The 25,854-nt window shown below is 41.8% G+C and overlaps 1 protein-coding gene across 3 annotated transcripts in view; it reads right to left on the bottom strand.

Moving 5' to 3' along the window:
* The window catches only part of hbs1l (HBS1-like translational GTPase), a 173,305-nt gene that overhangs the window by 114,874 nt on the left and 32,577 nt on the right, over positions 1-25,854 (bottom strand). For 2 of the 3 annotated variants that reach the window (XM_087982009.1, XM_087982014.1), the window contains exon 5: positions 19,089-19,760. The exons of the other annotated variant lie outside the window; for it this stretch is intronic. In XM_087982009.1, coding sequence (XP_087838135.1) covers positions 19,089-19,760 — 672 coding nt within the window. The remainder of the gene's footprint in view (positions 1-19,088; positions 19,761-25,854) is intronic. 3 annotated transcript variants of the gene reach the window in all.

Raw genomic sequence — 25,854 nt, 5'->3', positions numbered from 1 at the left:
CCAGTTCTCGACAGCTTTTCAATTGTCATAGCAGCAATAATCCACATAAAATTGTGAATCAAAATGCTTTTTTAAAATTTCCACAACCTTAGTCAGATGTTCTCAAGAATCAGCATTTCCATTCGCAATGTTTTCACGGCATAATGTGAAACTCTATCTCGTGTACTGCAAACCATTTTGGCCCCGGACCTGAAGTTACAATATTTTGTGGCTTAAGGCACAAAGGTAACTGAAGTTGATATATAAATCAGGTTTCACTGAATGGTGAACAGATTTGAGAGGTTAGACAGCCTAATCTTGTTCCCACGTAACTAGATATTACAGGACATTTTTTATGCACCATGCTGAAAGACAGCATACCCAGTTCTCTCAGACTAGACAGATCAATTGTCTATCAGTTGTCTATCCAAAAGGGAGAAATGAATGATGTGACAAAATCAAACATTTTTATTTGTTTGGTGATTTTTTTCTTCCTAATTATGACATATGAAGGGTTAGTATTAAGGGTTATGAATTTATTTAACCAAAAGCATGGCTTTGTGGATTTCTACTTACTTGCTATTGACCATTTAGTATCAACAAGATTGAATTGTAATTAGAATATGAAATTTTCCGATGTCAATACACTTCACAATTTATTGAAAATTGTGCCAATATATCACTGGAGCAAGTCAATCAATTCATAATCAAATGCAGCGCTTATACCATGCTCGGCTACTGTGGGCAGATGTAATTTTGAAACATCTAAATGGATGACATATATACACGACCTGTGTCCTTTGTTGTGGTATTGACATGGTGGCAAAAGTCACAATGGGAAGAGGGGGAAATCGGGTAAGAATGAAAATGAAGAGATTGAGGACAAAGGAAAATGGGACAGGTATAGGGGAAAAAAGAGAGTGCAGATGAGAAATATCAAAAAATAAATCAGACGAGTTTGGTAGCAGTGTTGGTGGAGGTAGGCAGCAAAGGCAGGGAAATTATGGTAGGAGTGTCAAACTGAGCAAGTCTGGTAAATTATTTTAAATATTAACTGAGGTGATCTGGAGCTGGCAAACTCCAAGTTGGGGCGTATTGGTTGCTTTGCTCAAGAACATTTCAGACCTACCTATGGGTAAGAGATTTGCTACATCAGCTCACCGTCAATTATTACAATTGTGATAAGTTACATTCTTACTACCTCTGTCTATGGATAAGCATTTACAATTTTCACAGTGGCTGGGGTATAAATAAGACGATCGAGTCTGTTACTGAGAGAACCATTAAGTCATGACAGTTACAGCTTCAAGAAAATCAAAAAGAGATATGACGAGTTTTCAAAGCATGTTGACATAAAATATCTGCAAAAATTTTAATATATTAGTTATTCACCAAATTTGTCCGATGTTGAGGTTCTGTTCGCCGAGCTGGGAATTTGTGTTGCAGACGTTTTGTCCCCTGTCTAGGTGACATCCTCAGTGCTTGGGAGCCTCCTGTGAAGTGCTTCTGTGATGTTTCCTCCGGCATTTATAGTGGTCTGTCCCTGCCGCTTCCGGTTGTCAGTTCCAGCTGTCCGCTGCAGTGGTCGGTATATTGGGTCGAGGTCGATGTGCTGATTGATTGAATCTGTGGATGAGTGCCATGCCTCTAGGAATTCCCTGGCTGTTCTCTGTTTGGCTTGTCCTATAATAGTAGTGTTGTCCCAGTCGAACTCCAACCACCATAAATGCAGGAGGAAACATCACAGAAGCGCTTCACACAGGAGGCTCCCAAGCACTGAGGATGTCACCTAGACAGGGGACGAAACGTCTGCAACACAAATTCCCAGCTCAGCGAACAGAACCACAACAATGAGCACCCGAGCTCCAAATCTTCTCACAAAATTTGTCCGATGGTTTATAGTTCCTCTGAATATATTTAGATTTGTGTCACAATGTAGTTAGCAGTTCAATGATAAGTTACTGGCTCAACCAATATGTCTTACGACCGACAGTCAGATAAAAGGAACACTGTGATATCCTTTCAAAAGATCTGAAAGTTCCTCGTGACATTGGAAGCTAAAAAAAAATCAAACAATGAGAACTTAAAACTGTAACAAAAGATCTGAAACCAGTATGAACTAAATGCCATTAAACTACTGCAATACTTCTACTCAAGCATGGCATTGTACAATTTATAAAGTCGTTGATTTTTCCTTAATTCATTAGCAACAATTAAAAATTATTCCACTCGCCAATGAGGTATCCAAAGAAATACAATTTTGATTACAAACCAACATACTTATGCAGTAAATTAACAAATGTCCACTGTACAGTGAAAATTTAATAAACCCACTTAAATATCATATTCCAGATGATGAATACCGGTCATCTTAATTTTAATATTCTTGACCAGTACGTGCCAAGCTTGGCTCCCACTACAGTCTCATTTTGTGGCCTGAAAATTGTCATGATCTCTTAGCGAATAGTGGGGACAAGCGACTTATGACAGCAGGGAGAGAAGTCTGTTGCTGCCTCAGGGCTCACAACCCAACGTTAGCCCTGACACCCACTTTGGGATGTTCTGCTCAAGATGGGGGATAATTATATTTGCAACTTTAACCCAAGTTAATGTGAAAGTGCTCTAAATGTCCTGATCCTCATAAGATTAAAACTAAAAAAAAACTGGCTATGTCTCAAAAAATCCCCCACCAAAAGAAATAATGAAACATTATGTAAATTACTCAAAAAGCAATGCTGATACTGTTAAAACAGAGCACGCAAGAACATGACATGAAACTAGGAAATTGCCTAAATTTAACACAATGCAGTAATTTTTTTAAAAAAAACAGACATGTTTCAAATAGCCATGTAGCATAATTTAAAAACATGCCTTGTCTCAAGTGGAGCAGCTACAACTTTGTGCCTATGCTTCTAATAAAATGAGTTCCTGGAAACTCAGTTATGATTACCAAAGAACAAAAGGAAAGTTCTGAAGCTGAAAAAAGAATCATAATCACATCACACTCACTCATCTTCCAGTTGTGATGGACTTCAACAGCAGTGATTGAAATCCACAATGATGCCATGGGGTTGGAGGGTTCCAAGGCAGAAGATGGAGGACCCTCCAACCCCATGGTATCAATTTCAATTTCACTAGTTGCCTCATTTCCATCCCCCCCCCACCCTATCCCAGTTCTAACCTTCCAGCTCAGCACCAGCCTCATGACCTGTCCAACCTGTCCATCTTCCTTGCCACCTATCCACTCTACTTTTCCCTCCAACCTATCACCATTACCCCCACCTCCCTCCATCTATCGCACTCTCAGCTACCTTACCCGACCCCACTCCCAACCCCTCCCAATTATCGCTCCATTCCCAAAGCTCCAAACCTCATTACTGATGAAGTGCTGTTGCCCGAAACATCGGGATGCTACCTGACCTGCTGTGCTTTTCCAGCACACATTCTTGGCTGTGATTCAATCCAGACTATGTCCCTCAGTATACAATTCAGCCAGAGAGAAACAGTCAAGACGCAGATCTCACCGATATGAGGTAACTGGCAAAAGAACCAAAGACAACATGTGGAAAAAGTTTCTTACGCAGCAAGCAATCGTGTTATGAAATACGCTGTCGAGAGTGTGGTGCTGGAAAAGCACTGCAGATTAGGCAGCATCCAAGAAGCAGGAAAATCGATGTTTCGGGCATAAGCCCTTAATCAGGATTGAGGTTTGTGGACCGGCGGACTGAGAGATAAATGGGAGGGATATGGGGCTGGAGGGGAGGAAGGTAGCTGAGAATGCAAAAGGTAGATGTAGGTGGGGGAAGAAGGTGGTAGGTTGGAGAGGATAGATGGGAAAGACGATGAACAGGTCAAGTGGTGGTGCCAAGTTGAATGCTTGGGACCGGGATAAGGTGGGGGGGGGGGGGGGGGGGGGGGGGGGGGGGAAAGCGGGGAAATGAGGAAACTAGAGAAATCCACATTAATCCTGTGGGGTTGCAGGGTCCCAAGGCATAAGATGAGGCGTTCTTCCTTCAGGTGTCAGGTGGTTAGGTTTGGCAATGGAGGACACCCAGGACCCTCAAGTGCTTGATTGTGGAAGGGGGAGTTGAAATGTTCAGCCACAGGGCGGAGGGGTTGTTTGTTGTGGGTATCCCAAAGATGTTCTCTGAAACGATCTACAAGTTGCACATCGGGTGCAACGGATACAGTAGATGACAGTGATGGAGGTACACGCAAATTTCTGTCAGATGTGGGAGGATCCTTTGGGGCCTTGGACGGACATGAGCGGGGGGGGGGGGATGTGTGGGCGCAGGTTTTGGCAATTCTTGTGGTGGTAGGGGAAGGTGGTTTCCCGGTCCCAAGCCTCCAACTCGGCACCGGCCTTTTGACCTTTCCCATCTATCCGTTCTACCCTCCTCTCCGACCTATCACCTTCTCCCCCACCTTCATCTACCCATCCCATTCTCAGCTACTTTCCTCCCAGCCCCCCCCTCCCTCCCATTTATCTCACAGCCCCCCCAGCCCATGAGCCTCATTCCTGATGAAGGGCTTATGCCCGAAATGTCACTTCTCCTGCTCCTCGGATGCTGCCTAACCTGCTGTGCTTTTCCAGCACCACACTCTCAACTCTGATCTTCAGCATCTGCAGTCCTCACATTCTCCTTTTGAAATACACTGGCCGAGTTTGATAAAGACAACTGGGGGCTTTTGAAAGGGTACTGGATAACTGAAGAGAAACAAAAATGTAGGCTTTTAATGAAAGGGTGTGGTAGTGAGACTAGCTGAGTTGCTCTTGCAAAGAACTGGTAATGACATGATCTATTCTATACTTTTTGACTTCAGTACAGAGTTCATGGATTACTACATTTCCACATCTGCCATCTGTGATTTGAGACAATAACACAAAGTCCCCTCTACTTGCTTCAGTAGACATGAAAGATCCCCGAACACTAAGTGATGATGATGATTGGGGATTTTCTAGCAATATTCGATACTCAATAAATACCAGATTGATTGGTTATTCAATCATTTGCTGTGCATGGGGAATGGTGGTCACAAAATGACAGCCATTTTTGCTTATATAACAGTGATTGAAATACAAGAGCATTATGTTGGCTGTAAGAACTTCTGCATGTTCTGAATATGTGATAAGGTTGAATCAAATCCGATGCTTGTCAGCCCTTTTTTATTTATTCATGCGATGTGGGCATCGCTGGCTGGCCAACATTTATTGTCCGTCTTTGCATTTTCAAAAGTGGTGGTGAACTACCTCTTGAACCGCTGCAGTCCATGTGCAGCAGGTTGACTCACAATGCCAGAATTCCAGGATTTGGAATTTGGATGATGAAGCAACAGCAATATATTTCCAAGTCAGAATGGATGGAAACTTGAAGGTGTTGGTGTTCCCATGTATCTGCTGCCTTTGTCCTTCTAGACGGAAGTAGCCATGGAGTTGGAAGGTGCCTGAGGGTCTCTGGTGCAGTTCTGCAGTGCATTTTGTGGATAGTACACACTGATGCTACTGACCGTCACTGATCAAGGAAGATGATGTCTGTGGATGCGGTGCCAATCAAGTAGGTTGCTTTGTGTCAAGTTTCTTGAGTGTTGTTGGAGCTGCACCCATCCAAGCAAGTGGGCAGTATTCCATTAGACTCCTGCCTTGTGCCTTGTAGATGATGGACAGACTTTGGGGAGTCAGGAATTGTGTACTTGCTGCAGTACTGATAGCCTCTGACCTGCTGTTGTAGCCACTGTGTTTATGTGGCAAGTCCAGTTGAGTGCCTGGTCAAGTGACCTCCACAATGTGGGGGATTCAGTGATGGTAACACCACTGAATCTCAAGGGATGTGGTTAGATTGTCTCTTATTAATGATATTCTTTGTGTGGCATGAATGTTAATTGTCACTTGTCAGCTCAAGCCTGGATATTGTACATGGAACATGGATTTTGTTCACTATCTGAAGAGTTGTGAACAATGCTGAATATTGTGCAATCATTGGTAACAATCCCCACTTCTGACCTTATGATGGAGGGAAGGTCACTGATAAAACAGCTGAAGATGGCTGGGCCTAGAATACTACCCCATGGAGCTCTTGCAGAGATGTCCTACAGCTGAGATGACTGATCTTCAACAACCACAACCATCTGCCTATGTGCCAAGTATGACTCTAACCAGTACAGAGTTTGTCTCTGATATCTATTGATTCCAGTTTTTCTAGGGCACCTTGCTGCTACACTCAGTTGAATGTGGCCTTGATGTCAAAGGCTATCATTCTCACTTCACCACTGGAATTTTGTCCATATTTTAATCAAGGCTGTAATGAGGTCAGGAGCTGAGTGGCCCTGACGGAATGCAAACTGGCTGTAATTGAGCAGGCTATTGCTGAGCAGGTGCTGTGTAAACAGTATTATTGATAACACCTTTCATCACTTTCCCTACGATTGAGAGGAGACTGCTGGAGTGGTAATTAGCTGGATTGGATTTATTCTGCTTTTTGTGTACTCGACCTTTCCACATTGTCAGACAGGTGCCAGTGTTCTAAGTAGGAGAAAGTGAGGACTGCAGATGCTGGAGATCAGAGTCGAGAGTGTGGTGCTGGAAAAGCACAGCAGGTCAGGCAGCTAAGGAGCAGGAGCATCAATGTTTCGGGCATAAGCCCTTCATCAGTGTTATAATGTACTGGAAGAGTTTGGCTAGGGGACCAACAAGATGTGGAGCATAATTCTTAAGTACTTTTGCCGGAATGTTGTCAGGGCCCATAGCCTTTGCATTATCTAGTGCCACCAACCATTTCTACATATCACCTAGAGTGAACTGCATTAGTTAAAGCTCACAGCTCAGTTAGAAGCACTTTTATATCTGAGCGACAAGGTTCCAAGCTTAAATTCCACTCCAAGACTTGAGCACAAAATCAAGGTTAACATTATAGTGCAATACTTGGGTAGTTCTATACTGTCACAAGTGTCTTTTTTTAGATGAGATGAAAAGCTGATGCCCCATCTGGCTGCTCAAATGAGTGTAAAAGATCCCACAATGGCATAACCTCTGAAGAGTGGTCACCATTAGTACAGAGACACCCAGGTCAACAACAGGACTCAACGATGACTATTCTCATACACATTTTCTCACTTTGCACTTGCCCTCAACTCAATCTTTTGAGATGCAAACTGAAGATAGCTTGAAATCCTTGTTTAAATTTCCTAAACAACTGTCAATCCATCATGCTTTTCTACTTTCAGATATACAAAAACTACAACTTGGCCAAGCAATGATGCACAAGGTAGAAATGGAAGCAGCAGTTGATAAAGAAGAAGCACTATTAGTTGTGCAATCCACTGCAATGGTCTGCTCAGAAACTGACAACATGCACTTGAGAAGATAGCAGACAGGAAGAATCTGCACATGGTACAACACCAAACACATGGCTTGTATCCAGGCCAGCCAGAAAGTGTAGCATAGGTGTTAGGTCACTAGCGTGCAGTATCTCACCAGCTCTGCCACACAGGACTCAGATGCGGACTTCAACAGGGGAACACTTAGAAAAATGCTAATGAATACTCACACCCAAATGTTTCTGAAGAATTTATCAGCCTGTCAAAAATTTTGCAATCACTTCAAGGGGCATGAAGGTGTTCAGCACCTATCTTGCAGATGTCAAGACCATCCTTCCCAGCATGGAAGTGGCGGCCAACTCCAGCTTAACGTGGACTCAACCATACTACACTGTTTGATGCCCAATGTCTCAACGTAACTTGCAGAACAAGTTGAAGTTACATGGTTAAATAGCAATGACTAATAAATGTTAATAAATGCCTGACATCCATATCCCACAAATATTTTTTGTTTTAAAAAGGTCTGACAGCGCGAACTCCAGCAAAGTCATATAAGTGCACCCTATTGCCACCTGGCTTTGGATACCACTGAGTAAAGAAGCTTACATAGCCCCACAGCAGAGCAGTTCTCCAACACATTTCTAAAACTGCTGAGCTGCCACCAGATAAAAGCATAAACTTCCTGACCTCTCTCAAGAAGACAGCATCCCACATCCCACCAGGCAGCCAATTCAGACTACAGCTATGCATGTTAGATTAGATTAGATTAGATTGGCCCAACAATCCACACTGATCCTCCGAAGAGTAACTCACCCGGACCCATTCCCCTCTAACTAATGCATCTAACGCGATGGACAATTTAGAATGGCCAATTCACCTGACCTGCACATAGAGTCATAGAAATGTACAGCATGGAAACAGACCCTTCAGTCCAACCTGTCCATGCCGACCATATATCCCAACCCAATCTAGTCCCAGCTGCCAGCGCCCGGCCCAAATCCCTCCAAACCCTTCCTATGCATATACCCATCCAATTGCCTCTTAAATGTTGCAATTATACCAGCCTTCACCACATCCTCTGGCAGCTCATTCCATACATGCACCATCCTCTGCGTGGTCATGGTCAAGGGACCCCACCCTCCACCACCAAACCATCATCTCCCAGACCGTCCATAACCTCATCACCTCAGGGGATCTCCCATCCACCGCCTCCAACCTCATAGTCCCACAACCCCGCACCTCCCGCTTCTACCTCCTGCCCAAAATCCACAAACCTGACTGCCCCGGCCGACCCATTGTCTCCGCCTGCTCCTGCCCCACCGAACTCATCTCCGCATACCTTGACACCGTCCTGTCCCCCTTAGTCCAAGAACTCCCCACCTCCGCTCGCGCCACCACCCATGCCCTCCACCTGCTCCATGATTTTCGCTTCCCCGGTCCCCAACGCCTTATTTTCACCATGGACATCCAGTCCCTGTACACCTCCTTCCCCCATCACGAAGGACTCAAAGCCCTCCGCTTCTTTCTTTCCCGCCGTACCGACCAGTACCCTTCCACTGACACCCTCCTTCGACTGACTGAACTGGTCCTCACCCTGAACAACTTCTCTTTCCAATCCTCCCACTTCCTCCAAACGAAAGGAGTAGCCATGGGCACCCGCATGGGCCCCAGCTATGCCTGCCTCTTCGTAGGATATGTGGAACAATCCATCTTCCGCAACTACACTGGCCCCACCCCCCACCTTTTCCTCCGCTACATCGATGACTGTATCGGCGCCGCCTCGTGCTCCCACGAGGAGGTTGAACAGTTCATCCACTTCACCAACACCTTCCACCCCGACCTCAAATTCACCTGGACAGTCTCGGATTCCTCCCTCCCCTTCCTCGACCTTTCTATTTCTATCTCAGGCGACCGAATCAACACGGACATCTACTACAAACCGACCGACTCCCACAGCTACCTGGACTACACCTCCTCCCATCCTGCCCCCTGTAAAAACGCCATCCCATTCTCCCAATTCCTTCGACTCCGCCGCATCTGCTCCCAGGAGGACCAGTTCCAAAAACGCACAACCCAGATGGCCTCCTTCTTCAAGGACCGCAATTTCCCCCCCGACGTGGTCGACGATGCCCTCCACCGCATCTTTTCCACTTCCCGCTCCTCCGCCCTTGATTTCGCCCCTCCAACCGCCACCAGGACAGAACCCCACTGGTCCTCACCTACCACCCCACCAATCTCCATATACAGCGCATCATCTGCCGTCATTTCCGCTACCTCCAAACGGACCCCACCACCAAGGATATATTTCCCTCCTCTCCCCTATCAGCATTCCGTAAAGACCACTCCCTCCGTGACTCCCTTGTCAGATCCACACCCCCCACCAACCCAACCTCCACTCCCGGCACCTTCTCCTGCAACCGCAGGAGGTGCAAGACGCGCCCACACCTCCCCCCTCACCTCCCTTCAAGGCCCCAAAGGAAACTTCCATATCCGCCAAAGATTCACCTGCACCTCCACATACATCATCTATTGCATCCTCTGCACCCGATGTGGCCTCCTCTGTATTGGGGAGACAGGCCGGCTACTTGCGGAGCGTTTCAGAGAACACCTCTGGGACACCCGGACCAACTAACCCAACCACCCTGTAGCTCAACATTTCAATTCCCCCTCCCACTCCACCAAGGATATGCAGGTCTTTGGACTCCTCCATCGTCAGACCACAACAAAACGACGGTTGGAGGGTTCCTAGGTTCCGCCTAGGAACCCTCCAACCACAAGGGACGAACTCGGATTTCACCAGTTTCCTCATTTCCCCTCCCCCCACCCTGTCTCAGTCAAATCCATCGAATTCAGCACCGCCTTCCTAACCTGCAATCTTCTTCCCGACCTCTCCGCCCCCACCCCAGTCTGACCTATCACCCTCACCTTGACCTCTTTCCACCTATCACATTTCCGACGCCCCTCCCCCAAGTCCCTCCTCCCTACCTTTTATCTTAGCCTGCTGGACAAACTTTCCTCATTCCTGAAGAAGGGCTTATGCCCGAAACGTCGATTCTCCTGTTCCCTGGATGCTGCCTGACCTGCTGCGCTTTTCCAGCAACACATTTCCAGCTTTGCTTATTGTCCCCATTACACTGCAGACCAGGAGAAGTAAACTAATGCGCCTGCGGCTAGGAAGCAAATTACCTGAGCAGAAACCCTGAAGTAAAAACCAGATTCTTCACATATTCCACGACACTCTCCACGAATGTTATCAAATTTAAATGATACTTTTACAGGTTAGCAATAGCCAGCAGATATCAATGAGTAACTAAGATAAAAGTGATTACTGATCCTTTTAAATAGGACAACCAGGGAGATATTTCTTGTTGCTGAACATGTGCAGCCAAGCAAGTTTAAAGGAGGTCATCTTGTCACAAATGGCATTGCTGGAGTCAAATCAGTGTTAGATTCTGTCAGCTCTGTATACTTCCATTGCACACACTCAAGCAGCTACACTAAACAACCCACCCAAAAAGATATTCATCACAATCTACACCAAAAATATGCACACTCAGCTTGGACCCAAAACAAAACCTGTATTGCTGAAAAGAAAAACACTTTGCAAATTCAGTTTGCAGCACTTTTTTGACAGTGTAGACGTATGTGTTTTTTACTGATCTAATCCATTCTATCTTTAACAGAGTAGCACTTACAATAATCAGTGGATTCCCAAATTTTGAACATATTATCTTTCACTGAATAGATATTCTCAAAAATATAGCAAGACATCTACTCAGTAAAAAATGTTTAAAAAAAAAAAAATTCCCAATTCCAAATACATGCTGTTCAGGCTCCTGATCCACTGATCATGGGCCTCTTTATAGGGTTAGGAGGTAGAGTAGGGGGCTGAGCCTGGGTGGGATGCTCTTCAGAGGTCTGGTGATTTGATGGACTGAATGGCCTCTTTCCACACAATAGCATTCAATGATTCTTATGAGAAACTTCAGTTATGAGGATAGATTGAAGAGGTTGGGATTGTTCTCCCTGAACAGAAAACGGCTGCGAGGAGATTTGCTCAAGATTATCAAAGCCATGAGCTGGACAGAGCAAACAGGGAGAAGCCGCTCCTGCTCATAAAACAAAAAAAGAGAGAGTATAGATTTCAAGTGGTATGCAAAACAAGGGTGATGTGAGAAAAAAATGTTTTCATACAGTAGCAATGCACTGCCTGGAAACGTGGCGGAGGAAGGTTCAACTAAAGCATTCAAGTGGGCAATGGACAATTATTTAGTTAGAAATGGTGTGCAGGGATAGAAGGGAAAAGGTAGGAGACTGGTACTAGGTAATGGAACAAGCACAAGCACAATGGGTTGATTGGCTTCCTGCTATGCCTCCACAATTCTGTTTTTATGACAGTGCACAAAATGAAACACTCAGACAAAAGGTGTTATTTTTCAGCAAAGCTCATATGTGTTAAATATCCAAGTTTGACAGTCATTTCAGTTTTCAATTTTGTGTAAGAATTCAGCACTGCGTTCAGCTTGGACCACCATTATTGTTGCATTTTCGGTAACCAATGAAACCAATGATTTGCATACAAACAGATGATTAACCTGTAACATGAATCTCACTTTTTTCCGTTCCATATGTGATCAGAAGCTTGTGTTCAGATGCTGAATGAAATAAAATAATAAAAATGAAATTCTATAACAGGACTGCCCTGATAGACTTATTTCAGCTTGCTCCTGCCCTTATGAACTTACTTTGCCTGTCATAAATATTTTTCTCTCTTGGTCCAATTTCTTCCCACCCCCTATATCACAACCTTTTTGACACCTGACCTCATTTCAAAAATTTCCAATTTATTAGACCTGAATCCTCCCTACCAAGAGGGCATAGGTTTAGGGTGAGAGGGGAAAGATATAAAAGAGACCTACGGGGCAACTATTTCATGCAGAGGATGGTACATGCATGGAATGAGCTGCCAGAGGAAGTGGTGGAGGCTGGTAAAATTGCAACATTTAAAAGGCATTTGGATGGGTATATGAATAGGAAGGGTTTGGAGGGATATGGGTCAGGTGCTGGCAGTTGGGATTAGATTGGGTTGGGATATCTGGTTGGCATGGACGGGTTGGACCGAACGGTCTGTTTCCATGCTGTACATCTCTACGACTCTATGAAGGTCCGAACTCTCTACACCTCAAGTCACCAGGACATCTCTGGGCTCTCCATTTCATTCTTAAACAGAGACTGAATAGGTTTTCACCACCATCCCCATATACCTGGCCAAACCCATTCTTGAATTTGTCTATTTTCACTGAATCATTTTCTTTAATTCATCCCACTTCCTCCAAATGGTGCTGCTATGGGTATCCATACATATCCTTGTTCTGCTGCTTTTTTTTCGGTTTCACTTGCTGTCTTCTGTTTTGATAATGCGACGTTCAACAAGTGCTTCGTATGCATCCTCCTTTTCCCTGAACCAAGTTAATCTCTTCACTACCCCAGCCAACCCCTCCCCAGATTGACAGGGTCCTCAGCAATAGTAGTAACATTTCCTGTATTTCAGAACTTTCCCAAGTAGTCAAAGAAGATGTAAACACCTACCCATTTCTCACTGCCCATGGCCCTAAAACTGCTTGTAGGTGAGACAGCTACTTATTGATATTTCTTTCAGTTTAGTCTACTATATTTGCTATGTTAGGGAGATGAAATAGATTGGATGACTGCCTTGTGAAACACTGCCACTCAGTACACAAGAATGAACCCAAATATCTGGTTGATGACCAGTTTAATGTACCACTTTGTTCCCCTGCTTATGTTTCTGCGGCAGTGTTTTCCAGTGAAATTCAATGTAAGCTCAAAGAGCAGGACCTAATTTTCCAATTTCAACCTTCCAGGTTCAAAGACTTCAACAATCTTAGACCATTAAGCCTGTGCCCAAGTTTGATTCTGACTTTTGATCATGTGCTAGTTTGAGTCTTATTTTTCATGTTTATGTTTTTGGACAAAGCTGCTCATTGCACTGGGAAAAATGCTTTGTATGTTCACTTTAACCATTCCCATCTACTGTGTCTTTTATTCCACAACATCTTGAGCATTTTAATCTCTACCTATCCCAGGACCCTACATTTTGTTCTTCTCCCCTTTTCCTTCTTTCAGATGACATAATACCCAAACTATTTCTACCTTCCTTCAGTTCTAAAGATCATATTTGACATTAAACATTCATTCTGCTTCTCTATCCTGAGATGCTACTTGATCTGATTATCTCCAGGACAATCTGTTTTGACTTCAGATTTCAAGCATCTACAAAGTTGAAAAAAACACTACTTAATTTCCAGGTTTAAAATCAAAATTGCAATACTGGAAATCCACCAGTATTTGCAAACTTGAGGCAGGACAATCATTTAATGCAGAAGATCTAAAATTAAAACTTTTTGTTTAATAGTTGCTGATATACATTTCCAGGATTACTAACTTTTGAAAATTTAGTCATGGGATATGGGGTTTGCTAGTAAGGCCTGCTTTTATAGTCTATTCACAAATATCCTAGAGAAGCTGGTGATGGGGTTTAAACCTGAACTGCTTATTCTGTGTATATAAATTAGAAATCACAATGGGTTGTCTTGATGATCCAAGTGTGCTATGTATAGAATCATACAGTCCCGATAGTGGGGATAGGCCATTGGGCCCAAAAAGTCCACACCGGCCCTCTGAAGAGTAACTCACCCAGAACATTCCCCTACCCTATTACTCTACATTTACTCCAGACTAATGCACCTAATCTACACACCCCTGAACACCATGGGCAATTTAGCATGGCCAATTCACCTGACCTGCACATCTTTGGATTATGGGAGGAAACCCACACAGACATGGGCAGAAGGTGCAAACTCCATGCAGGCAGTGACCTAAGGCTGGAATCGATCCTGGGTGCCTGGCACTGTGAGGCAGCAATGCTAACCACTTAGCCACCGTGCCACCCTTAACCCAACCCCCCGCAGACCAGATATTACATGGACTACAAACAACCCATTATCAGCCACTAACAGTCCACATTAGCAGCTTTTCATTCTCCTGTGATGACATTTACCCATTCTTTTATCTGCCCAGACCTGCTGAGTTTTCCCAACAAATTCTGTTTTTGTTTCTGATTTCCAGCATCCACAGTTCTTTCGGGTTTTTTTTGTTTAGAAGTTATTAACAAAACTCTATTAATTCTGGAATCTCACGTATGCATTTCTTTCATTATCTTTAAAGTGTATTGGTTTTTTTGATGACACGCGTGAGTTGGTTGTTGTTTTTTGTCTGGTATCTGCTCATTATTGGGGTGATGTTCCTTCCCTGGGGAATGCCTGGTGTCTGATTAAAGAAAGATTCAGATTAAATGTCATTGTAGTGTTAATGACTTCCACAACATGTTGATCTGTTGTTGCTAGTTTTTTTTTATTTGAATAAAAGCTGCTACTTATTCTGTGCCCCAGTACCACTGCATATCCTTGTCAACACTTATGTAAAATCACTGCCAATCTGATGACAAATTAAGCAAGAATTTTGCTCATTAGCTCACGAATCCAACAAACTATTGTACAGCTATCACATCCATTGATTGCTGTATGTCTGTTACAATTCTCAACTTTTCAGGATCCAAGTTAAATTATTTTGCTGACAGCTCATGACCTACGTACTTGACTGAGCATCTTCAATTTCATATTTTTCTCCTTGTTACATTTTCTCTCATGTTTTTCCTTCTACTGTTCTGATCACTGACTTCTGCTTTCATTTGCTTATCATCAGCTGCCAGCTCCTCAAACAACACTTTCTTAACCTTATTTTACTTTCCGTGATTTTTTTTAAGGATCTTTTGGGTCAATAAGGCCTTGTGTTCTATTTTGTCTTCCAGACTGTAAATTGTTCCCTTCCTTCTTCTTCAGTTTAGCACCCAACACATCTAGCTCCATTTAGCAGCTACAAGTGTTTCTTAACTAGGAAACTAAGTTTGTAAAACTGAAAAAGGGAAGATTTTGTACAAAGCAAAAAAAGGAATGGCACTTGCCATTTGCTGCAGTGTCAACTGCCCAGAGAGCTTGAGGGCTTTTCAGCGCAGGCACACCCACCATGTCATCCAGCACAGCACCTTCTTCAGGGAAATGTCTGATGCTTGAGAGTGGTTCAAGAAACAGTGAAAGCTCTTTAACCTCATGGAAGGTTAAAGAATTCTCACAACACAGATTCTAAACCAGGAAGCATAAAGCAGAAATTACTTATAAACGATGTACAGAAAGCAAAATAAAAATTAGGAAAGAAAGATAGATGACTGAGAAAGGCCTAAGTGTAGGCACAGAAAATTTAAGCATTTGTTTTTAAAAATCACCAATAGCGTACCAATTTTAACAGAAGTAACACCTTCTACACACATAAAATTAAATGTTCAGGGCCAATGAGATTGTTAAGCCAGTGTAACTGCTAAGGATTTAGTTATAGAGAGAGAGAGAGAGAGTCATACAGCATAGAAACAGACCTTTTGGTCCAACTTGACCATATCGCAACCTTACATCTCAGCCTGATCCATTTCTAAAAACACCAGCCCTAAACTTAGCTGCCTTAATGTGAGAGGATGATTAACCACTGTAACTTCACATCCTTTCAATAATCTTAGTATTGAACCTGTCAGCAAGGTATGGGCAATCTGTACATCACAAAGGGGTTCCATTTTTAAGTCAATTTATTCACAAGTCAATTTATTTGCAAGTCGGAACATAATACAGGATAATATAAACAGCTGTAAGTACGGAAATATTTAGTTAAAATGACACCTCTATGAGGTTGTGTTCAAATGTCAAATATTCATAAATCAAGGACCCACTTTAACATTACAGCACAATCTGTGATGTAGTAGGTTAAATCAAGACTATATCTTCTGAATTTCCAGTTTTAACTGCAACCATACGATCTGAAGGCTGCTGTCATTTTATCTAATGCAGTTAATTCACTAATGTTAGCCTCACCATTATTCTCAATGCACAATCCAGGCAATAACCTTCTTTTGTTTAAAACTGAATTTATTCATGTCGTCCAGAATCCATAAGACCAATTTTCAATGACATTACAAATTCAAAATCTCAATATTAAATAACACTATAAAATCTAAATTCAGTGATTTAACTTTTATATAAAAATATATACTGGTAGTAAATTAACTCATTTGAAATGTATTCAAGTTTTAAAATATTGGCTTATGAATAGCTCGATCAAATCATTTTAATTTTCTAATATCTGTTAAAATCTTTTGCATCTTTTAAATATATAACATTAAGCATGAACAATAAAACATGCCAGTGTCAATTACAGTGACAAAAACAATAAGTTGAAATTCTGCAGAGATCGTATTTCAATGGTAAGTTCACTCCAAAACTTTCAGCTCATGAAATTGCAACTGTAGTGGGCGAATCAAGTCATGTACAACAATGGACTTGAACATACAGCTGTCCAATTTTAATCTATTTACAATCTGACTTTTTTATCAAACCATTTTTGTCAGTTTGCAAGTTGGAGGATGAGATTCAGTGATCGCACAAGAAGTAGGGGCAGTAACTGCAATATCATTGGAAGGAAATCCTACAATTTAACAGCTTAACCTACTTCACCATTTCACCAGAGAAGACAAAAAATGCCTGACTACAATGGCTAACAAGAGGACTAGGCTTAGGTGTGAAACTAGTCCACTCCAGCAGTGTGAAAGAAACAAATTGTAAATTGGCTGTCTATTTTATAGTAATTGTCCTTCAACTTAAGATCACAGAACGATTGTTGGAACCTTGTTTCCTGGTTTTTCTGTTACTTACACTTGATTTGAAGTAAAAAGAAAATCTTGGCAATATTTTTGAAGTCAATGGAAAATAATAACAGACACAGTAAAAGCGCTATGGCCAATTTACTGACAGTTTTGCACTGCTGGAAGAGAAACGTTACCCCCACTATATTTTATTTGATTTTCTGACATCAGCTATGACATAGTAAAATGAAAGTGTCTGCTTATATTTCATAGAGGTCAATATGAGGCAGTAATGGAAAATACTAATTCACAACACAACCTTTATGCCTGTCTCATTGATATTTTAGAAGTGAACTTTTGTGCAGTAATTGGTATAAACTTAAGTGATCTTAAAATTGACTATTCTAGACTCTCATACAACTTACATACTTCCAGTGGAATTACTGTTTTGCATGGTTATCAACTGTGATATAAAGGAAGAGCTTAGATTCGCAATTTGAGCAAATGCACAGAACAGTGCTGAAAAAACAACCAGTTCCACAGCATCACCAAAAAACACCATTTTGCACCTTTTAGGATCTTATATGTTTTAAAAAATATTAATTCTTGCATCACAGTCTTCTGTAGTGTGGTTTCACTTGAAGCAAGTGCAACAAATTTTTGTTAAATGCCCAACTTCAGTTTGGGAAAGAAAGAAAGAAATTCTTGCAAATTGGAAAACTGCTTTTCACTATTAGAATTATAGAAAAATTACAAATACACCAAAGTTGTATTTCTGTAAAATCCAGTTAAGAATATTAGAAAAATTAAAAATAAAAATAAAAATCTAACATTTTTATAAAGATTGGTCCAAATGAAGTCATCTGAATACATCACATGAAGAATGAAGATTATATACATACACATATCTTTGAGGTAAAGGTCATCATTATGTCATAATGGATAGTACCCAGTGACTGAACTAAACAAAGTGTGGAAAGTTTGCCAACAACCTTCCGTCTTTTTTAATATGCACCAACAGCCTGAAACAACGCCTGTAATTGAACAACTTCCCCAAAAATTCAAATGAAGATCCAGTCCAAAATATTCTTCAACACAACAAAAAAAAAATCCCCCAGTATAAAACAAAGGAAGGCAGCATCATATTAGCCTTAGTCTCTAATAAAAGCTTTCTTCTGGCTAGCCTTTATAATATCATCTGGAGAAGGTGTACTGAAGTCAAATGGTTTTATTTCAAATAAAGGAATCTGATCTTCTCCCTTTGTTTCTGGAACTTGCCTGCTATATAAAAATGTTGTGTGAATATTAAGTAAAGACTTTTTCTTTTTTCTTACAGGATTCTGAAAACATATTGCAAGAGCAAAACAAGATGGTTCAGCACAACAATGTTTTGTCCAAGATGTGGTCCTCGTTCGCTTTGAAAGCTTGTGATTATGAATACTTGCATTCCTATTAAATGTTTTGTAATTTGCCGGCTTTGTATTTTGGAGGTCAGATTTTTGGACAAACATGCTTAGAAGATCAGTGTCCAGTGCACAGGTATTTTGTTGTGTCAGCACATTCAAATCAGTAGATAGCTGCCCTATGGCTTTTTCTGAAGAATGCGGAATTTCACATGTAACAAAATGAGCATCCTTTGCTTTTGAATTTTCAGGCATTTGCTGAGTATTTTCTGTGATCAAATCAAACAGTGACATTTTCCCCATTTCAGAAGTACACATTGGTTTGGGTGTTATTAAAGATGACAACGATCCTGTGAATGTATCTGTTGTTGTTTTAGTCTGGCATTCACTGGCTAACTGTGCCAAAGATAAAGACCCTAATGGCAATATTGCACTATGCGCTGACGTTACTGACTGAAACTGAGAAGGAACAGAGGAGGAAACTGAGCTGTTGGGACTATTTTTTTCATGTTCCTCAATAAGATCAGCTAGAGACGGACTTCCATATTGATGAAAGGACAAATTGTTTCCTCCTGTTATGTCTACTGGACTGCTTTGGGCATTTGTAACCAGAGTATTATTGAGTCCATTACTTTTCTGCTGGTGTTGGTTCAGTTGATCGACAAGACTCAAAGCCCTAAGAGATGAAGTTAAGCACTCAGGGTTTTGTGCTGGCGCATTTAAAGAGTTGGATGAAAGGTGATTGGCGTTTAATATTGTAAAAGACAGTTTTGAGAGGGACGTTGGGGAAGGTTGCAAAGTTCCTTCAGTATTATTTTGTGTTAATACAGACAACCTTGATATGTCTGATGCAGGCCTGACAGACTGTTCAAAATTCATTACTGGAGGCAATTCTGAAACATCACAGAGAGGTAGCATAGTTGAATTCAAATCTTGATCACTATGTTCACTGGCTTTAATCAGATATGCGAGATTTATGCCTCTGTCTGAACTTATTGTAGCCTGGTCAGTCAATGGGCCATTCAACATCTTCACATCTGTCTGTACCACATTTGGGGTTTCTTGGATCATTTCCAACAACGAAATGCACTGTGCTGAGGTTTCCTCTCCCCCATTTGCACTTTCATTATTAACAGATTCACAGGCTGCCATGGGAGCAGACACACAACTTAACTCAGATTTGGTCGACAATAGAATACTCAAATCAAAAGCTGAAGAATTATCAGTATCATCTAATAACATTACTGGTAAACGTGAATCTGGGTGTTTAGAATCTACTAATTTGGATGAATAAAATATATCTCCTTACCTTACGATAGCCAGAAATGGTCAGATAATGAACAAGAAACCAAATAGGATTTCAGAAACCCAAAGGCAATCCCCAATTTTGTCAGATTGGAAGAAGACGGGGCCACAAAAGAAACAAAAGGAAAAAAGGCATTTGTTACTAAAATGACTTTTCAAAAATATAAAATTATCAAAACTAATTAAATAGATAGAAGTAAACTGCTCTGGATGCTACAATCTAAAATGAAAATACAATATGCAGGAAATATCAGTAGGTCAGGCAGCATCTACGGAAAGAAAAACAAAAGCAAGGTTTAGGTGAAAGGCCTTATTAAAACAAAATGGACCTAAAACATAATCACCCTTTCTCTCTCTGCAGACGCTGCCTGACGAGTTCATTATTTGGGGTTGAGAAACTGATCAGCCATGATCAAACGGCAGAGTACACTCGAAGAATCAAACTGCCAAATTTTACTCCTTTTTTTTTAAAGAATCCCCAGAGTGTGGAAACAGGCCCTTCGCCCAACAAGACCACATTGCCCCTTCAAAGAATATCCCACCAAGACCCATTACTCTGTATCTCCCCTAACTGGTGCACCTGACTTATACATCCCTGAACACTATGGACAATTTAGCATGGCCAATTCCCCTCACCTGCATATCTCTGGACAGTGGGAGGAAACTGGAGCATCCAGAGGAAACTCATGCAGACACAGGGAGAATATGCAAACTCCACAGACAGTTGCCCAAGGCTGGAATTGAACGCTGGTCCATTGCACTGTGTGGCAGCAGTGCTAATTAATCACTGAGCCACCGTGCTGCCCTAAACAGAGTGCCAACAGTGTGGAAAGAGGCATTTGGCCCATCAAGTCTGGGTCAAGATTAGAGTGGTGCTGGGAAAGCACAGCAGGTCAAGCAGCATCCGAGGAGCAGGAAAATCGGTGTTTCGGGCAAAAGCTCTTCATCAGGAATGAGGGGTATAAAGGAATTCCTGATGAAGGGCTTTTGCCCGAAACGTCGATTTTTCTGCTCCTCGGATGCTGCCTGACCTGCTGTGCTTTTCCAGCACCACTCTAATCTTGACTCTGAACTCCAGCATCTGCAGTCCCCACTTTCACCATCAAGTCTGCACAGACCTTCCTAATAGCATCACAGCACCCCCAACCATCCTATCCCCATAACCTCACATTTAACATGGCTAACCCATCTGCACATCCCTGGACACTACAGACAACTTAGCATGGCCATTCCTCCTAACCTGCACATCCTTGGACTGTGGGAGGAAACTGGAACATCCAGCAGAAATGCACACAGACACAGAAAGAATGTGCCAACATCACATACACAGTCACCCAAGGCTGGAATCAAACCCGGGTCTCTGACACTGTGAGGCAATGGTAATCACTGAGCCACCATGTCGCCCATGATCTTATTACATCCAGCACATTATTACTTTAAATTTGGAATGTGCTAGTTGTTACATGTTAGAATGCAAGAAATTAAAATCACTTCACAAAACTTACGATGGAAGCACTGACAACATCTTGATTAGAAATCATCTAACCATGTTGAGATATATAAATGTACATTTCTTTTTTGATCAGAAAGATTCACAAAAAGAGGACATTCACTGAAGCCTAAAACCATCATTGTCTCGGACCAAAATATTAAGAAATCCACAAATAAAATTTCTGGATATTCTGTACATTCATCTGATAATAAGAACCTACTTCAATGAACCAGGTAGAAATTAGTTAGACTATTGGAGTTTGCCTTAGATGTAGCCACAAGAAAATAACTGACATGCAGCCAGCTAAAAAATACATAAATTATTGTCTGCAATATGATTACATTTCCTGCTATTTGTCCACTTAGGACCATTTTATCAGTTAGCTTGAAAGGTAGTCTGACCAAATCCTAGATTGTGTGATGGATCTGCCCTTTTAGGTTGCATTATTAAGCACCTGGCAAGGCTCCGCAAGCCCATTCTGTCCGATCTTTATCCAAAAGTCCTACCTTGACGCCAAAATCACTAATACCATTGGTAAGCAAATATCTGTTGGGATCTGCCTTTGTGGAATAGTTCTCTGTAATTATTCCATCCATTACATATCTTCTGTTTAGGCACTTCCTGTCTTCTCTCCTGAATCACATGATTCTTATTTTAAGATAATGTCCATTCATTCCAGATAGTTTCATCAGTGGAAACACTTGCCCTCAAAAAAACTATCACTTCCTTTCAAAATCCTAAATTCCTCAAACAAGTCACCCCCAAGCCCCACTGCATTCTCAGTTTATCCATCGTTTAAGTCTTGCAGCCCTAAAGCATTCTGGCTCCATTTCACTATCGACAGAATTGTAGAATTGTAAAATTTAACCTTTTTTCCACTCTGCTACATTTGCTAATTCAACAAACGCCTTACCTTACACTCAGAACAAGTAATAATTTGTTACAATTAAATAGTGTGAACACTGAAGATAATGTTCTCATTCTCTGCACCAAATTCCATGCCATAGCTACCAAAATGCCATCCCTCTCCCTGGAAGCAGGATGAGATCAAACCAACCTTGGTGTCTCCACTGTACCTAGGTTTGTAATATTTTAGAAAAAATTTGAATTTACTCTTTTTCTGATCAAAAAATGAATTACCGTATACTGATCTACGTCAAAATTCATCTGCCACTTTTGCCCATTCAATCTATCAATGTAGCTGGAATTTTATGCTCCCATCTCTACTATTTACTGTACCCTGACCTTTAAAACACTCACCATTTGGCCATTTGTCAACTGATACAACAGAGAGCAAAAATCTGAAAATTTCTGAGCAGCATGGCATGCAGTTCAACATACAGGCTTGGGTTGGTAAATTTCAATAACATTTATACCACACAATTGCCAGGCAGTAACCATCTCTAACAAGAGAACTAACCATTTCCACCATTAGTTTTTGTTTAAGGCTGCATAATTTCAAGAATTATTTTACACGGAAAATTGTGGTTGATCCATTTGCAATGAACTGTTAAACTTAAGTCTGGCATTGAGATCAGAGATGCAGTTTACATGGGAGTATCTGGTAAAAATGTTCTAACTTTGTCTAAAAGTCACTGGAAAAATGATCTCACTAAATCTAAAGTGTATTTGTGGTAATGATTTCCTTGTGTGTCTGTCAGTTACTTTGTGTAAAACGTTTGGTAACTTTCGCCTCTTGTGTCAATTTAAATATCATTGTGTGCCGGAAATCAATGCTTTCCTTGTGTGATGTCACTTTAAGTTTATAAAAGGACTGATAATTAGTAAAAATACTGATGAAATCTCTGAATTCTGCTTCAGTGCAAGCCTATACGTCAGCACAAGCACAAGGTATTGTTGCAGTATAATGAGGTCATCTAATAAATGAGTTAGAAGCAATGAAAAAGGAACTCTTGCAAATCAAAAAGGAACCCCAGAAAATCAAAAAGTAGCCCTTAAGCAAATTTCAAGAACATTCTTTGGAATAAAAAATATTTTGTGTTCTAAGGATCGCAGATGCAAGGGAACACCACTACTCGCAACAAAATAGTTGGAGAAACGCACCAGGTCTGACAGCATCTATGGACAGAAAACAGAGTTGACATCTTGGGTCCAGTGATCCTTCTTCTGAACAGTTTTGAAAAATACGTAGAATCTACTGATGACGATAAAACCATTGTTGAGTGTCAGAAAAAGCCATCTGGCTCACTAACGTCCTTCAGGAAAGAAAATCTTTCTCTCCTCACCTAGTCTGGCCTACATGTGACTTCAGAGTCACAGCAATGCAACTGATTCTCAACTGACCGCTGAAACGGCCAGCAAGCCACTCAGCTGTAACAATTGCTATGAAAAGTCTCAACAAAGAAAGGGAACCAGACAGACCACGCGATACTAACCTAGGCACCATAAATGACAATGGCAAAAACAACCCTATTCTCCTACCATCTGGCTGGTTAGCCCTAAAACTGGGAGAGCTGTCTCACACACGAGTGAAGCGACAGCCTGACATTGTCTATACGGCATTAATCCATGAGTGTGACTATGTCTCAGGCATCACCACCACTATCATTAGATGTATCCTGTCCCACCAGCATGGAGACCCAGTAAAGGCAGTGGCACAGTGGTAAACAATCAGGAGGAAGTTGCCCCAAGAGTCCTCAATGTTGATCTCAGTCCTCATGAAGGAAACATGGGTAAAGAAAGTACTTGATGATTACTATGTACTGTCCTGCCTTGGCTGTTGAATCAGTAGTCCTCCACGTTAAACAACACATTGAGGAACCACTAAGGGTGGCAAGGGCTAAAAATACGTTCTTGGTTAGAGATTTCAATGTTCATCACTGATTGAGCTGGTCAGGTCCTTAAGGATATAGCTGCTAGACTGGTTCTGCAGCAGGTGGTGAAGGAACCAACAAGAGGGAGAAGTATACTCAACCTCACCCCTTACCAAGCTGCTGGCTGCAGAGTTAAGACAGTATTGTTAAGAGTGACCACTACACAGTCTTTGTGCAGAAGTCTTGCCTCCATCTTGAGAATACCTTTCACGTTGAGAATACCCTCCATGTTGTGTGGCACTATAATGCTAAATGGGACAGATTTTGAACAGATCTAGCAACTTAAGCCTGGCCATGCATGAGGCACTGTGGACCACTAACAACTGCAGAATTGTACTTCAACACCATCTGCAACCTCACGACCCAGCATATTCTCCCACTCAACCACTACCATCACGCCAGATCAACTCTGGTTCAATGGAGTACGCACAGAGCATACCAGGAGCAGCACCAAGCACACTTAAAAATGAGGTGTCAACCTGTTGAAGCTACCAAACAGGAATAACAGCATACGCCAAACAGCATAGGCAATAGGTAACAGACACAGCTAGGGAATAGCACAATCAAAGGATGAGACCTGAGCTCTGCAGTCCTGCCACATCCAGTCATGAATGGTAGTGGACAGTTAAACAACTCACTGGAGGAGGCGGCTCCACAAATATTCTCATCCTTAATGATCAAGAGCCCCACACATAGGTGCTAAAGATTAAGTATGTGCAGCAATCTTTAGCCAAAAGTGCTAAGTGATCCATCTTGGCTGCTCAAGTGGTCCACAGTATCACACATGTCAATCTTCAACCAAAGTACCAGTCGTACAACTGTAGTGTGGGATAACTTAAGCTAAAATTCACAAACAGTTGTGCTGCAGAAAAGTAAGTATTAATTAAATGCAAAGGTCAGCAAGATATATGTATATTCACCTGGCAGGCTAAAACTCACACCTGGGTTCCATAATTTCTGCACTAACATGCTAATCCACAGTTTTATATGCATGATGAAATCCAACATAAAAAAATGCTAACCTGTGGAATTAGCCAAGTTTCATCTTTGACTACAGAATCTTCTCAAAGTTTTGAAATTATATGATGGCTCAGATCATTTGATCAGGATCAGAAATCCTATTTCTGACCCAGTCAGACAAAAAAACATATTGACCTTCTTGTCATTTTTAGAACATAGAACAATACAGCGCAAATCAGGCCCTTCAGCCCTCGATGTTGTGCTGAACATGACACCAAATTAAACAAATCCATCTGCCTGCCCTTGGTCCATGTAGAACATAGAACAATACAGCGCAGAACAGGCCCTTCGGCCCTCGATGTTGCGCTGACCTGTGAACTATTTTCAGCTTGTCCCCCTACACCATCCCAAAATTATCCACGTGCTTATCTAAGGATTGTTTAAATCTCCCTAATATGGCTGACTTGACTACATTAGCAGGTAGGGCATTCCATGCCCTTACCACTCTCTGTGTAAAGAACCTGCCTCTGACATCTGCCTTAAATCTATCACCCCTCAATTTGTAATTACGTCCTCTCGTAAATATCTCTCCATTCACTGCATATACATGTGCTTATCTAAAAGTCCCTTAAACGTCCTACTTATCTATCTCCAGCCCTGGCAGTGCGTTCCAGATTCCTACCACTCTCTGCGTAAAAACAAATTGCCCCTCACATCTCCTTTGAACTTTCCCCTTTCACCTTAAAGGCATTCCACTTGGTATTACACATTTCAACTCTGGGAAAAAGATTTTTACCGTCAACCCTA

This window comes from Chiloscyllium plagiosum, unplaced genomic scaffold (assembly GCF_037043375.1).
Source record: "Chiloscyllium plagiosum isolate Xiang-an unplaced genomic scaffold, Cpla_swu_hap1 HiC_scaffold_3, whole genome shotgun sequence".
In the NCBI taxonomy this organism is placed as follows: Eukaryota; Metazoa; Chordata; class Chondrichthyes; order Orectolobiformes; family Hemiscylliidae; genus Chiloscyllium; species Chiloscyllium plagiosum.
Note: the sequence above shows the minus strand (reverse complement) of the source record. Positions and strands in the feature narration are given on the sequence as shown.